General features: G+C 50.8%; 1 protein-coding gene across 1 annotated transcript in view; it reads right to left on the bottom strand.

Moving 5' to 3' along the window:
• Nucleotides 1-14,312, bottom strand: part of Tns4 (tensin 4) — an 18,248-nt gene extending 3,936 nt beyond the window's left edge. The window contains exons 1-8 of the mRNA XM_035448331.1: nt 13,886-14,312; nt 8,199-8,571; nt 6,232-6,656; nt 4,374-4,460; nt 3,943-4,068; nt 2,567-2,659; nt 2,372-2,449; nt 979-1,050 (exon numbers count right to left, since the gene is read on the bottom strand). Coding sequence (XP_035304222.1) covers nt 979-1,050; nt 2,372-2,449; nt 2,567-2,659; nt 3,943-4,068; nt 4,374-4,460; nt 6,232-6,656; nt 8,199-8,571; nt 13,886-14,312 — 1,681 coding nt within the window. The remainder of the gene's footprint in view (nt 1-978; nt 1,051-2,371; nt 2,450-2,566; nt 2,660-3,942; nt 4,069-4,373; nt 4,461-6,231; nt 6,657-8,198; nt 8,572-13,885) is intronic.
• Between the last annotated feature and the right edge of the window lie 1,726 nt (nt 14,313-16,038).

Here is a 16,038-nt window from a genome sequence, read left to right on the forward strand (position 1 = left end):
TGTGTGGATCACTGGAATTGGAATTGGACAGAGGGAATTGCCTTTCTTATTCAGAAATCCAGTGGGATCTTCTTAGAGCCACCAAAAGACTAGGAGTCCAAGGCCACCAAAACTTCTTTTCCTCTACTATGGCTCCCCACCCTCTTGGTGAGAATAGAACAGGAGGAGGGGAGCTGCTTGATTTGGGGGAGGGAGGCACAAAATAGGAGCTGTCACTGAGTACTACTGGATGCTTGGCCGCTAGAGGTGGGGAGCATTGAGCTGAAACCCTTCGGATCAGACCTCATCCCCCACAGAGGATCCAGACCTGGAGACCACCCCCAGGGCAAGAATCCCAAACACAGAGAGACCCTATTACACTATGTGCAAGGGGTGGGCTTACCAGAACCTCCCCCCTTCCTCCCCATGCCCAGTTCTCTTCCTCCCCACTGGCCCACAGCGTCAGCCTCTCATCTCCTGGTTTATGAGGTGGAGGAGGGGGTGTGCAGTGGGCTGTTAAGGTTGCAGAAACAAAGGGGTAATGGGAAGCATGTGTGGGCTTGTGTGAGTCTGCGTGTGTGTGTGTGTGTGTGAGAGAGAGAGAGAGAGAGAGAGAGAGAGAGAGAGAGAGAGAGAGAGTGTGTGTGTGTGAGAGAGTGTGTGTGTGTGTGTGTGTGAGAGAGAGAGAGTGTGTGTGTGTGTGTGAGAGAGAGAGAGAGAGAGAGAGAGTGTGTGTGTGTGAGAGAGAGTGTGTGTGTGTGTGTGAGAGAGAGAGAGAGAGAGAGTGTGTGTGTGTGAGAGAGAGAGAGAGTGTGTGTGTGTGTGTGTGTGAGAGAGAGAGAGAGAGTGTGTGTGTGTGAGAGAGAGAGAGTGTGTGTGTGTGAGAGAGAGAGAGAGAGAGAGAGAGAGAGAGAGAGAGAGAGAGAGAGAGAATGTGTGTGTGTGTGTGTGTGTTCATAGGGCTGGGAGGTGGTCTGGTGCCTCCCTGATACCACTCACCAGCTGACACCTTCAGGCAAGAGGTCTGGCCATGTGTTGGGGAATCCGATGCTGGTTCTGCACCTCCCAGGTCTGAACAGAGGCAAAGGAAAATGCCACAGGGGAGAGGGTGGAGTGAGTGGACCCCTCTCAGGGAGCAGCCCTCAAGAATCCCTTTGAACACCTCCCACAGCCACCTCCACCTCCAGGAAGTGACAGGCTGGGAAGCCAGGTGTGATTGCCTCTATTAGGGAAATGAGGAGCACTTTGCCTAGCTTGCAAGCCTTTTGATCCCTTCCTACCTCTACCCTCCCAGGTCTGGGCAGGCTGCTCAGACCTTGTCCTCACAAGCCTCAGACCTCTTCTTTTGGACCCCGCCCCCCCCCCAGCCTAAGCTCTCCTCTGCAGAGTAGGGATGCTGTGTCTCTCTATCCATCACTTGTTTAGGGCTCTTCCTGCCCCCTCTCCACCTTCACTTCTGCACGACTGAGAGGACCCCTTGGTCTGGGAGCTCTGGGGCTGCAGGATGTGGGTGAGGCTACGGGCCTGAGCTTGGGGTTGACTCTGTGGGCCCGTGGACCAGCTACTTAAGCCTGGAACCTCATTTATTGCCCCCTTCCTTCTTTTCCTTTCTGCTTTCTTTTTATCAGTCTAATTACATAGTGCTGACTGGACTGGAACTCACTGTGTAGCCTCAAGCTCCTGGTCACTTTGCCTCAGCCTCCCAAGTGCTGGGATTATAGGTAAAGGCCATGCCTTCATTACTTACCTATGTAATGGGGCTGTAGGCCAGAGTTATGAGGGTGGCGGTAGTGGTATGTGTAAGAGGAATAATATCAGGCTTGTTCATCCAAACTGCTGGATTTAGGCTCTTTAATCTTTTCAAAGAAGGCTGTTGAATCTCTAAGCCAGTGGTTCTCAACCTTCCTAATGCTGTGACCCTTTAATGAAGTTCCTCATGGTGTGGTGACCCCCAACCATAAAATTATTTTCATTGCTACTTCATAACTGTAATTTTGCTCCTGTTATGAATGTAAATATCTGATATGCGACCCCTGTGAAAGGTTCATTTGACACCACCGAGGGGTTGTGACCCACAGGCTGAGAACTGCTGCTCTCAAGTCTTATTCTGGGCCAGGCACTGTGGTGCAAGCCCTGCCTGAACAATCTCATTGAATCTGGGTGCTGACACTTCGGGTATGTCTAAAGATGCCTGTTCTTATTGGTGTGTGTGTGTGGGGGGGCACACTGGGGCTCAGAGGAGTGGACATCCTTACATTCTTACAGGTGGGAAATGGAGAGACATGGACCCAGTCTAGAGCAGACGCTTGTCAGACTGACCCTAAAATAACTCATAGCAAGGTTGAAGTGGCCACTTGTAGTGAGAGCCAACAGGCCTGAGCCAGCCACCTACCTTTCTGTGGGATGGTAAGTTTGCAGGGCAGGGCCAGGGCCATGATGGAGTGCTGGCACACGAAGGCAGAGAGGCTCCCTGAAAAGGAGCAGGAAGCCCTGAGTGAGTAGGACCCAAAACCCCTTTGAGGTTTAGGAGACCATGCCCCAGAGGCCTGGAGGCCTGGAGGCCTGGAGGCTGGGGAAGGAGGCTTACCAAAGTAGGGCTCCTCATCGGCTCCTTTCAGATGCACCCCTTTGGCTGAAGACTCGACCAAGAAGTGACGTATAAGGTCAGTGCTGTCCTCACCTAGACAAAGAAGGAAGAAGGAGTCTTGTTTAAGAGCCCCGTGTTAGCCAAAACCTGGCCAGCGTGACCCTACCCACTTCTTTCAGGTCCGTTCCGAGGCTCACATGCTAGCCTCTGCAGCCCTGTGTTCATGGGCTCCAGTGGCAGCACATTCACTCAGAGGAGTGTGTGTTTAGAAATTCCCCAGCCCCTCCCAGGTGCTATTATATCTCATCAGCTCACCCCTCCAGGAGCAGGGCTGGCTCTGACAGGCAGCACAGTGCCCTCTGACACCTGTGACCACAGCTTCCTCCTCCATTTGGGCTCATTGCCTCTTGAAAGGAAGGCTTCCTTGAAAACCAACACCTGCCCCAGAGGTCACTGATTGACCCCCACACTCCCCACCCCATGCTGTGGCTGTAACCCATATTAGGCAATCCCTCTACCACTGAGCCAACCCCCCAACCTCTTGCTAAGAACACAAGTTTGGGTGGTCCATCCTCATTCCATGTCTTAATTCTCGGGGGTCGTTCACTTGCTGAGACTCACTCACACTTGGGCTTAAGTGAGGGATGATTACCCTGGGAGCTTGTAGTACATGTTCTCATCTATCTCTCCAATGAGGTGGTTTCCACATGTGAGTGAGTCCTCTACATGCCTGGTTCCTTACGCACGGTCTGGTACATGGTAGACCCCTCAGAGATGTTTGTGTTGAGTTACCAGATAAGCACCAGAGATCATAGGAGAGCAAACACGCCATCACAAATATGTGATTAGCAATTACACATGTTATAAGCTCTCTCTCACAGGATGAGCTATTTTGTTTTTTCAAGATAGAATTTCTGTGTAGCCCTGGCTATTCTAGAACTAGCTCTGTAGATCAGGCAGGCCTCGAACTCACAGAGATCTGCCTGTCTGTCTTCCGGGTGCTGGGATTAAAGACCACCGCCCAGCAGGATGAGCTATTGAACACATGTTATTTCAGGAATAATAAGATATTGGGAGTGTGATAAGCCCACGCATATAGTAGTCACATTAGGTTCCTGAAGATAAATGAAGGCCAGACAGAAGTGCCCAGAAGACAGCAGCCTGAGGAGAGGCTGGGACCTCCTTCCTCCTCTACCCTTCTTCAAGGGTGGTACAGGGAATCCGGGGAGGCAGGGCATCTCAGGCTTTCAGGGTGTTCCTCATGGGGCCTAGGTGCTAGAGGGTGACCGGGGGATCCAGGAGGTGGACTCTCCTTCTGGGATTCTCTGTCAAGCTGGGACAGAGTCCACCATGGTAAGGGCTCTGGAGGGACATACCTGGTCTGTTTGGGGCAGAGGCTGGCATCTCCTGTACCTTCAGGGCAAGGCCGAAGGAGCCTCTGTAGGAGGAGCTGTCCCTGATGACGAAAGCGCCAGGCTTCTCCTTCCTCAGCAGATCGATTGCTGGAACAGTCTTTGGTTAGAGGCCAATCCATGCCACACTGACACTATTCCCATCCCCATAGGGTCCTCACAGAGAGGTCACACAACCTTCTGTCCCCAGGAAGTCCTTTCCTCCTGTCTACTTACTGCAGGGTTTGCTTACTTCCTATTTCCTAATGAGGCCAGCAGGTCACCCACCCTTCCACAGGCTGCTATTTGCCACCTTCATTATCACTATGACCCAGGGCCCCATTTGCCTGCTGCATAATACAGGCCAGACATGATTACTCAGTCGCTTGTCCCCTAAGATACAGTGCTGGTTTTACCTTGCTCTCGAGTGATGCTTGGCTTAAACCAGTATTTCGATGTGTCCATCACAAACTTCATGGTGGGCTGCATGTCCTTGACAGGACCTGGAGACAGGCAGAGAAGGGGCACTCTGTAAGTTGGATAGAGGGTGATTGACAGACAACCAGAGAGAATGCCCGAGAGACCTGTTCTACTCCTCTCCACAGGGATCCTATTCCACTCATCTTTTCCGAGCCCATGTCCAGGGTCTTTCCAAATATACTGTAGCTCAGAGTGCTTGCCTAGCATGCATAAGGCCCTGGGTTTTATCCCTAACACAACATAAAACCAGGAGTGGTGGTTCATGGCTGTAATCCCAGCAGTTAGGAAGCTGAGGCAGGAGGATTGCATTGAGGACGAAGCCAGTTTGGCTACAGAATCAGACCCTATCGCAAAAGCTGGAAACAGTGTTGGCAGGATGGCTCTTGGCATGCAAGCCCGAGTTTGATCCCCTGAACCCATGTAAAAAAGAGATGACCAAAGTGTTGTTCTTTGACCTTCACATGTGATCTGTGGCACATGGGCCCCCACCCAGTAATAAAGTTTGTTGTTGTTGTTTTAAAGACATAGCTGAGGTGCCACTTTTTCCTGTTTGGGTTGCTTTCAGGGAAGTGAGTCTTGGACTATAGCAAATAACTTATAGACATAGGAATCATCCTGGGAACCCCTGAGGAGGATCCAGGCTCTGCCAGCAGATGGCTGAGGGAGGAGAGTATGGGTCTGCTTCCCCGGGTCTCTGCTCACAGGAGGTGTGAGCCCCGAGGGTGCTCCCACCCAGCTCAGCTTGTGTTTACTGCTTCGAGGTCTTTGGCTGTCTATAGTCACAGGCTCCGGGAAGGAGGGTGTTTGCCATTTTGTGGTTTTCAGCCATCTGTGTAGGAATGCATTGTCTCCATTCCCTGTCTGCCCCTCTACGTTCTTCTCATCCATGAACGTCAGAGCAAAGACTGATGCGCCCTCTGCCTCTCTTTGGGTTAGGCAGTTAGTCACCAAGCCTCTTGTTCAGATCGCCTGAGGGTCGCCTGGTTCTGTTTCCTACCTCACCCCAATTACCCAGCCCTGGTTCTAGCCCCATAACCCTTCTGCTAGGCAGCTTCCAGGGTGAACCATTACGTCTATACTACTGACCCGACATATCTTCTCTGCTTTAGTTTCTTATTGTCTAAAGAGTAAAATCCATGTTTTAGTCTGACATTCAAGGCCTCACACAGTCTGTCACTATTCTCGATGATCTGTACCTAACGTCCCAGAAGTTTCCTTACTGTGTTTTGTGGGCACATTGTCCTAACTATGAGGTCCCAGTTACCTCTGTAAGGAATGCCTTTGCTCCCATCCTCTGGTTGCTGACTAGCTTAGATACTTGGAGCATATCCTCCGTGCTCCAAGCTGCCTAAGCCACTCCATCTGGTCACCTATGAAATGTCTATGCCTCTGTGAGGACCCTACTCCATAGTAAGTCTTGCTTTGGGCCACTCTTTCAAGACTGTGTCCATCTTTGTGTCCCTGTGTGTCCTCACACTCTGGCACAATGCTTGGGGTACCAACATTGTGGTAGTCATCCGGACAGTGGTGGTCCATGCCTTTAATCCCAGCACTTGGGAGGCAGAGGCACGTGGATAATCTGTGAGTTCAAGGCTAGCCTGGTCTACAGAGCAAGTTCTAGGACAGACTCTAAAGCTACACAGAGAAACCCTGTCTTGAAAAACCAAAAATAAAAATAAATAAATAAATAAATAAAACAGTGTTACCTGACTGTTGCCAAGTCCCTTTGGTCTTTGACTAATCAGTCCCCTTAACTAATCCCTCTGATGCTGAAGGTGTTGGATTGCAACGTACCCTCTGGAGATGCAGTGAGAGGACCGGCTGGTAGAGTCTGGCTGTGGCTGTTGATGGACTGACAGGGATGGCTGGGAGATGCAGCCCCAGGCTGGACAGAGCCCTCGTGTCCTGGTGTCCGCTGGGCTGGGGGAGACCGTGGTTCGGGGCACCCATTGATTAGCACAATGGGTATGTCGACCATGGAGTTGGTGACAGATGGGGGGCAGCTACTGGCCTGCTCCTTGGCTACTGGAGGACAGGGGGCTGCTTGGGGATGGCCCATGTTTGGCATGGGGTTGCTGGGAGCCTGGGCATCAGTAGGTCTCACACACTGGGACCCTCGGTCCAGGCTGTGGAGGCTGGAAGAGGAGCTGGCTGGACTTCCCAAGGATCTGGATGATGACTGATGGCTGGAGAGGCTTGAGTGGAGGAGAGACTGACTGCTGCGGAAAGAAGCAGACAGGGGGGGCGTCAGGGAGTTGGGCAGTGACTTGGGGCCAGAGCTATGTTCTGGAATCAAACCATCTGGGGTCCTTGTGTCAAAGAGACACAAGGACCTTAGCTCAAACCCACAGCAAAGAGTACCTCCATCTGAATTCCTATGGTGCAGTGGCGTTCAGAACCTCCCTAGGACTAGGAACTTATGTCATTTTTAACTAGCCAGTGAGATTCACCTCCAGCAATTGGACCAGCCTGGATTTTCTCTGCTTTCCCAGCCAGGCTGGTCTGACTGAACAGAGGAACAGACATCAGGATCTCCACTACCTGTCATTCTCAAAAGCCCTCCCTGCAGAGAGGCTGCTTTCCTTAGGCTGGATGCATCTGTGATTGGTGCAGGGGGAATGTTCTAGTTGGAGGAGGTTAACACCACTAGGCCAGCAAGCATGGTGGCAGGATCCTTGGCCAGGGACTGCTGTGGCCAATGCCTTGGGAGTTCTAGTGTGGGACTGAGGTCTTGTGGTTTAATCATCCTGAAGCAGGATGGGCTGTTATGCAATTCTACTGTGAGACCTAAGATCAGTGACCTGGAGCCACTGTAAATAAAGCCTGGAGGTTGCCCTCCTACTAGGTTTTGCCAATGGCACCTGGTGGGGGTGGGGGTAGGGCTTTCATTCGTAGGTATTTTGTTTCAGGCCCCAAGTCTGTGTACACCCCTGAAATTAACTTATTAATTTTTGAAATTATTTCTGTGCACTGTGTGTATAGCACCTGTGGGGGGAGAGGAGGGCACGGGATCTCACAGGACCAGGGTAACAGATGGTGGTGAGTTGCTGTGTAGGTGCTGGGAACTGAACCCAGGTCCTGTGCCAGAGCAGGCAGTGCTCTTAACCATTGAGCTACCTCTCCAGCTCCCATCCCTGAATTTTAACAACCCTTCCTCCAGATGGGTCATGTGAGGGCTGGAAAACAGGTGAGTCCCATTAACACAGCTCTCTGTTCTCAAAAGGAAGCCATGAGTTTACGACACTGAAAGATGTTCCAAATAAAGATGTTCCAAATGCTTTTCGAGGACTTGAGATAGAAATGGCTGTGATGGTAGAAAAGACACGTATTCTTTTTTTTCTTTTTTCTTTTCTTTTTTTTCCTACACAGGGTTTCTCTGTGTAGCCGTGGCTAGAATTAGCTCTGTAGACCAGGCTGGCCTTGAACTCACAGAGATCCTCTTGCCTCTGCCTCCCCCAAGTTCTGGGATTAAAGGAGTGTGCCACCACAGCCAAGACAACGTGAATTCTTTTACTCTTTTTTTTTTTTTTTTTTTTTTCTTCCCCGAGACAGGGTTTCTCTATGTAGCTTTGGAGTCTATCCTGGAACTCACAGAGATCCACCTGTCTTTGCCTCCCGAGTGCTGGGATTAAAGGCGTGGAATTCTTTTACTTTTGATGCCCGTGCATTTTGCTCACCTAACAGGTTGCCCTTCAGTTGTGTGTGTGTCTGTGTCCATATGTGTGCTGCCATGCATGCATGATCATGAACACAGAACTTACCTTCCAAACACATAGCTGACATCTGATGTGGGGCTGGCTGACAGCATAGAGACCCTGCTGCCCCTCTGTGGGGCCTTCAGCCCTTTCTCCCAACTGGGAGGAGTTGCCAATGGGGAGCCTGATGCCCTGCTTTCCCGGCAAGAGCTGGAGTTGCTAAGGGAAGATGGCGTGTGGGGAGAGGGACCCCTGCCCTGGTTCCCAGAGAAGATGAGGCTCTCGCTGCTGCTTCGAGTCTCTCGGGGCATGTCTCTGGAGAATAAGAGGCTGCCATTGCGTGGGGAGCCAAATGGTGGAGTGACACATGGGCTAGAGCAGCGTTGGGGACCGTTGAGGCACCTTGATCTGGTGGAGGTCACTTCGATGTACTTTATATCTTTGGGGGAGAGGGAGAGAAAGAAAGCATTGGTAAAAGCCAGGAGCCAGAGAGGATTGATGGGTGGAGTGCTGTTTGGCTGGCAAAGGTGGTAGAAATTGGGGGTGCACAGCTGCCCCCCTTCTAGAGGGTCATGAATCTTTTCCATGGTTTCCCGGGATAGAAATTAGGGTAGGGCCCTGGATGACACCCAGTTTACTAAAAACACCTCATTCTCCCCCTGTTCAAAACTGTGGAGCCCAGCCTGCCCTGAGTATTCATGGTTCCTTTCTCTGAGCCTGTGGTGCCTGAGCTTGGGGGTCCTGGGTGGAAGAGGGCATTACATCAGACACACAGGGCTGGTGGGCTGACTCAGGCTTGCTGCTTCAGGGGATGTAGAAACAGCCTGGCTTTGCAGTCACATGAATGGGTGTGAGTCTTGACGTCATCACTTTCTAGCCAGGAGGCACTGAGTAACTTTCCAGACCTCTCCTGGCCTCAGTTTCCTTATCTGCAAAGCTGTGATCTAGACCCAGCCCTCTAGGGTGGTGCTGAGGAGCAAGCACAGGATGAGTGGAGCCTGGTTTGTGGCACAAGGAGGGAACATTCTCTACCGGCTACTCATGGTGTTTCAAAGGGAGCCCCTCACCAACTGAAATGGGTATCTTGGTTTAAGAGAATGGAGTAACAGAGGTGATTTGGGAAACTACACTGTAGGCTCTGAGAGAGATAGGCTGGCAAGTGTCCTTCCTTCACTTTAAAAAAGCAAAACAAACAAACAAACATCCTTAGGTGGTGATGGTGCATGCTTTTAATCCCATCACTCAGGAGGGTAGAACTCAGTTAGAGCCCTGGGAGTTCGAGGCCACCCTGGTCTACAAAGTGAGTTCCAGGATAGCCAAGGTTGTTACACAGAGAAACTCTGCCTTGAAAAACAAAACAAAATCTTTTGAGGTACAATCTAGGCCCAAACTCCTTTTGAAGCCCAGGATAGCCTTGAACTTCTGATTGGGATAATCCTGTCTCTACTTCCTCAGTGCTGGGATCACAGGTGGGAGCCATCACATCTAGTTTTAACTGCAGGGCTTTATGAATGCTAGGCAAGCCCTTTTACTGAGCTACATTCCTAGGCCCAACTTCTTCTTTTTTTTTTTTTTAGACAGAGTTTCTCTGTGTAACAGCCCTAGCTGTCCCGGAACACGCTCTGTAGACCAGGTTGGTCTCAAACTCACAGAGATCCACCTGCCTCTCTCTGCCTCCCAAGTGCTGGGAATAAAGGCGTGCGCCACCACAGCCCGGCTCCCAACTTGTATTTTTATAAAGACTTTATACTGTTTATGCTCATAACCACCTCTGACCCTCACACCAGCCTTTGGCAGGCCAGACATTGTTTTTACACAGGGGATAACTGGTGATTGGAGATTAAGTGGGAGTAGAGTTGAGGTTTCTTGCATAACTTTTACCAAAGACAGGCAACATAGTTGCTACCTGTCCTGTTACGGCAGCTCTATTGAAATGCGGTTGATCCTCATGTAACAAATGAGAACTCTAATCTTGGCTAGGCTGAGTTGTCCAACACCATACAACTAAAGGAGTCGGGGGCTCCAATTTCTGCCCCTGAGCTGTGTGAGTGGCCTCTTCTACGGGGAAGAGGAACTCTTTGAGATCCCATTCCAAGGCCTTCCTGGTGTTTGTCTGCTCTGGTGTGGGTCTCTTGACTTGGTAAGGCGCCTAGCCCCCAACTACATGGGTCATAAAAATATCTAAGACTTTGCCTGGGAGCTGAGCTGGGTGGGAGGGGCCTTGCTGTGAGTCACCACGCCCCCCCCCCACTCCTTGTGCTGAGGTGGATATGGCTGGGGAGGTGGAGGCTCCCACCCCATCCCTGGGGTGCAGCGGCTGTTTACAGGCCTGTGGGGCAAGTCCCGGCAGTGTAGGGTGGATGCAGGCGCCAGCCGCAGGCCTGGCCGGTGAAGGGAGGGCATGTGGGTGGGGGGAGGAGAGACAGTTATTAAACAGCCTGCCCTTGGGACTGGCAAACAGCCTTGCCTGGCAGAAACTGCTGGAAAATGAAATGTGGGGACCTGATCCAAGGATGGGGTGGGAGGTCGTAGAGAGGATAAGGGAAATGGTGCTTAGGTCTGGGAGCCAGGATCCCTCTGGGATGTCGACTCTGAAGGACAAGTATAAAGAAAGGTGAACAGGAGGCAGGGCAGGGGGTGCTGGGGGTGGGGGCCTGAGTTTCAGTGGAGCAGCCTGTAGGCTTCCTCTACGCAAACTGCAGTTCAGGGAGAGAGACAGGAACAAGGGTTTAAGCATGAGGAATAGCCTAGCCTGCCACTTGGTAGGGGGTGCCTGAAGACCGTGGCTTCCTGCTTCAACCTCAGTTAACATATCTATAAAATGAGATCAGTACGATTTCCTTCATGGACTAAGCACCACAGGGGCTAACCTCCACCAAAAATCCACGCAGCTGTGTCTAGGGAGTCACAAGAGGATGGCCAAGGGAAGAGGCACAGTGAGCCTCTGCTGCTTCCTGAGGACAGAGTCCCTCAGAGGAGGATGGATGGGATGGCACCAGGGTGTGTGGGGGAAGATTGGGTGTAGACTCTACACTGAGGATGTGAAGATGTAAGGGATCTCGCCCAGAATAATCCACAGTGTCCTGGCCCGTGGGTGTCTTCTCACCAGCAACAGTGGTCCACAGAAGGTTTTGGCGAGGCTGAGACAGGCATAGTAGGGCAGCATCTGCCACTCTTGGTGTGGGAAAAGTCCCCTGAGAGGATGTTGACTTAGTCCCGCTGTCTTATGAGGAAGAAGTTCTGAGGTGTGAGAAACAAGTGAGCAGTGGCTGGAGGAGAAGATTGTTTATATCCTACCAAAAGGACTCTAGAGACTGAGGTAGGAGGCTCCCTGGTTGCTGGTTTGCCTGGACTACAGAGCAAGACTTCATTAAAAAAAAAAAAAAAAGAGGAGGCGGTGGCGGCATGGCAGAGGTCGGTCAGGACCTTCTGGCCACTGCCAGCCTTTCTGTACTCCTTGTTCCCCAGAGTTTGATGGACCCAGGCTTCTAGTGGCAGGCTGTACCCAGAAAATCTGAGGATAGGGACTACTGCTCTGTCAGCTATCTGCTTTTCACTAGCCCTTCAGTGGAAGAAGGGACTGACTGTTTTCTACCCCACACCCCACCCTGTGCATGTGGACTCCTAATACTGATCTTGCCCCAACTGGCCTTGGCCGGGTGGAATCCCTGCCGTGGGGCATGAACATTAAAACCCTGGGCTGGCTCCTGCCAACAGTAATTAGGTCTAAAGCGCTTCCCTACAGTGATGTGCCCATGACTGGCCTTGAGCAGCAGAAGGCTGCGTCGGGAGCAGACTGCTGGGAGCAGACTGCTCCTTTAATAGGCTTGGCAGGAAGAGGGGAAGCGGTGGGAGGCCAGGATCCCCTGGTGGGTGCCCGAGGGCTTGGGTGCTATGCTGGCTTCTATCTCAGAGTTGAAACTGCCCTGGGGCTGGCCTTACAAGCATTCACCCACTCTACCATGGCTCTGAGCACCAAGACTTGTGACAGACAGGCAACAAATCCTTTCTCTTAATCTCCACAATACTCTTGGAGGTAAGAACTCTTTTTTTTGTTCAGTTGAGAAACCAAAGATATAGAGGTGATGTCGATATCTATATAAGGTTCCATATTCAAGCCCCTGTTCACTTAGTTTTTCATCTGTACAGTGGAATCAAGTTCTCATTTCAGTGAGGTAGAACAGGATGATCCCATGCAAGTCAGGCATGGCAGTTCACACGTGTAATCCTATAGCACTTGGGAGGAGGAGGCAGGAGGATGAGGAATTTAAGGTTATCCTGGGCTACTTGGCATGATTGAGGCCAGCCTGGGCTACATGAGAGCCTGTAGAAGATACTCAGCACAGGGCCTGGCATGCAGTAAATGCTCAGTAGGTGGATGTTATCCGGGATTCTGTGTGCACCTCTTCATTCCTGCTATGACCCCTGGGGACCTGACCTTTCTATGTGCCCGATGGACGGGTCTGCTGCTCCCTCATCCTCAGAATACACTTGAGATTTTTCAAGTGTGGGGAACCAAATCGGCACCCAGGGCTTTCCAGATTCCCCTGGCTGTGTGTGCTGGTGTCGGCTTGTACCAGCTTGTTACGGAGTCAAAGACTGCAGATTTCAGATGTTGTCTTGCTGGATGCCGAACTCGGCCATTATTAACAACCACATTCTGCAAACTGATAGTGAAATAACTTACATTCAAAACAAAAGCTGACCAGTCGCAGTGTTCAGGGAGTGGGTGGAGTGATAGGGACTAGTTGGGGCCACTCAGAGACTCTTGTCTCCAAAAACTTAGAAAACAAAAACAACAACAAAAAGCAAACACACATGGAAGATCAGACATGCAAAACCCCCACAGCCCCATTATTTTACTATTATGTATGCTGTGAGATTTATGGCTATTGTATTGACACAGTGAGGTCTTTTTTTTTTTTTTCTTTTATGTTGAGTGCAGCTTGTGTTATTACTGAGTTGCATTCCCAGCTTTCCTCTCATGTTAAAAACTATTTTTTTTCCTTCCCATTTTGGATACAGGGCCTTGCTCTGTAGTTCAGGCTAGCTTAGAACTCAAGATCCTCCCCAGTGCTGAGCTTCTAGGTGTGTGCCACTGTGCCTCTGATATATAGTGCTGTTCTACAAAAGCAGTGAACTACTTCACTTCGGTTGTACCCTCGGTGACGTCCTGTCAGGAGTCAGAATTGGGAGAATTTACAGCATGGAAATGGGCAGATGCTTCAAATCAGAGCTTCTGCCTCCCAAACAGGGAGCCAGCATTCCACTTCTCATGTTCTGCATCTCTCTCTTCCCACTATTTCCAGCTTGGGCCTTTCTCAAGAGATCTTCCCCTAAACAGGGATTAGGTGCAACCTAGAAATCCTACAATCATTTCAGGGGATCAAACTTAGGCAATAAAGAGAAACATCGAGAGCTTAAGGAAGGCTCAGGGACTCTGCATTTAGGAAGCCCTTACAACGTGCACATCACTGTGGAAACCACTTACACGGACTAGCACATCTAAGTTCTCATCAAAACCACATTAAACTGAAGTCTACCCATTACCAAACTCAGGGACCAGACAGAGTTGGGTAGTGAGGGAAATCTGTATTTATACCTTTTGTGCAGCGGAGAAATCAGAAAGGTCAGAAGTTTCTTTAGGGCTGCATAGTATTCCCCATAGGACAAGGACCACTGTGCCTCAGATCCCACAGAAGAGCCCTTATCTGTCTCCCAGCTCCCCTCTTGGCTGTCCCCCAAATCCTTACCTAAGGCTTCAGGTTCCTCCTTCCTGCTCCTTGAGATGATACTGCTGGCATGCTCAGCCTGGGGACCAGCAGTCATAGAGGGAAGCAACTGGAAGGTGGGGTCCAGTTCCAGGATCATCTGGTTGAGGGTCTCTAGCGAGAAGTCAATGCAGGAGTCCATGTCTTGTGAGGTCCCTGAGGCCTGCTCCCCAGGGTGCTGCAGGAGGCAGTGAGCTGTGGCCTCTGCTTGCTGGGCCTGCTGGAACCTGTTGGAGGTGCCTTTGCAGGGTGTGGGGGCCATCAAAGGCTGGGTTCCCCAGCTTTCTGTGGTATAGTAAGGACACAGTGCTGGGAGGCCAGGGCTGGGGCTTGGGTGCAGGGCCATCCTGGATTCCTCATGGGTAGTCAAGCTGACCACATGACCTCCAGCCAGCAGGGAGCTGGACATGATGGAGCAGTGAGTCCAGTGGTTTACCTCTGGCTTCTGATCAGCCTCACTTCTACCCCAGGGCTATATCCTGTTCACCAGAGCTCCAAGGACCTGAAAGAGGAGGTTGAGATCTGAGTGATCTCTGTAGGTGAAGCCCCTGCCTGGGTCCTTGGTGAAGGACGTAACAGCTCAAGGCCCCATTGGCTTCCTGGCTCTGACACTCACTAGCTGTGTAAGTCTGGACAAAGGAGTTAATTTTTCCCCTGTCTTAGTTTCCTCATTTGAAAAATGAGCTAACCTTAATCATATGCTTAGGACAATGCCTGTTATATCTAAGCCTGTGCAAGTGATGGTTAAGTGACTTAAAGGGATGATTGCCAATCACTTACTATGTCGTGTGCCTCTTTCTAAATGAATGTTAGCTGTTTATGAGGAACTACTAGGCTCAGAGGCTCTGAGAGTTATACATCAAGTACTTTGAGTTGTAACAACTTGATGAGGTAGGTACCACTATTAACCCATTTTACAATGCAAAGATCAGAGATACAGGGGCCTGGCTCAGGGGTCACATAGGCAACCAATGGTCAGAGCAGAATTAGACCTCAGGCTTCCTGCTATCTGACCTCCTGTACGCAGGCAGGCTAGTTGGTAAAATGCATAAGCAGGCAGGCCAGCAGCTGTGGGACTTGGAGGTGATTCTGCGGCACTGCTGGGAAAGCCAGGGAGGACTTGCATGGGACATGTAAAAGCAGCATGGTGCGTGAGAATGAGGAGGCTACATAGCGTTTAAAGCAGCGTATGGCGTGTGCAAAGGCCCAGTGGCCAGAGAAGGGAGGTCAAAAGTATAGTTCTTTATTTTAACTGGATAGTGATCAAATGACAGTCACCCCCCCCCCGGGAGGGGCTCATCCAGAAAAAGAAATGCCCTAACTTTCTATCTCCTTTATTGTGAAAAGTTCTTCCCCGTTGTCTAACTTTGATGCTACATACTTGTTTCTCATGGATTGGTGTGGGGGAGGAGGAAAAAGGTCCAGGGACAGACTAGTGAGAAAACCGGGTGGGTCTGGGACACAGTGACCTTAGTCCTGACGGCCTTGCTGCCTGCCTCTTGTGTCAGAGCATGAAGCCACAAGATGCTGCACGAGAAAACATTGAACAATTCTGGAGATGACTTAGAAATTGGGGCTTATGGAGTATGGCACCCTTCTGAAGGGTTCCCAGTTACAGAGCACCCATCAGGTACCAGGCACTGGTCAACATGCCATGCACAGCTGCACCTGGTAATTTAGCTTCTTGCAACGGACAGCCTCTGTCCTCAATGCACGTTGCCTCTAAAGATACCCAGACTCACAAAAGGCAAGAAAACACTAGGGATTGGGTGTGGTGCACACACGTGCAATGCCAGAACTAGAGAGGTAGAGGCCCGAGGATCAGGAGCTACACAGAGAGTTTGAAGCCAGCTGGAGATCTATGAGACCCTGTCTCAATCCCCACCCCCCAACCAACTAACCAACCAACCAACCAACCAAAAGGAACCAACAGAAGGTTCATATCTGGGATTCAGATCTAGGCCTAGAACCTTTGTAATCCTAACTCCTTCAGCCACATGGAGTTCAAATGCAGAGGGGACTGACACAGAGATGGGGCATGATTCCCTGAAGGACAAAAAGCCAGGCCTGTCTGCACCTCCATCCCACCACCCTGTTCCTCACTCCAGGCGCCTATGGCTTTATTATCAGACTTC

This window comes from Cricetulus griseus, chromosome 7 (genome assembly GCF_003668045.3).
Source record: "Cricetulus griseus strain 17A/GY chromosome 7, alternate assembly CriGri-PICRH-1.0, whole genome shotgun sequence".
Classification (NCBI taxonomy): domain Eukaryota; kingdom Metazoa; phylum Chordata; class Mammalia; order Rodentia; family Cricetidae; genus Cricetulus; species Cricetulus griseus.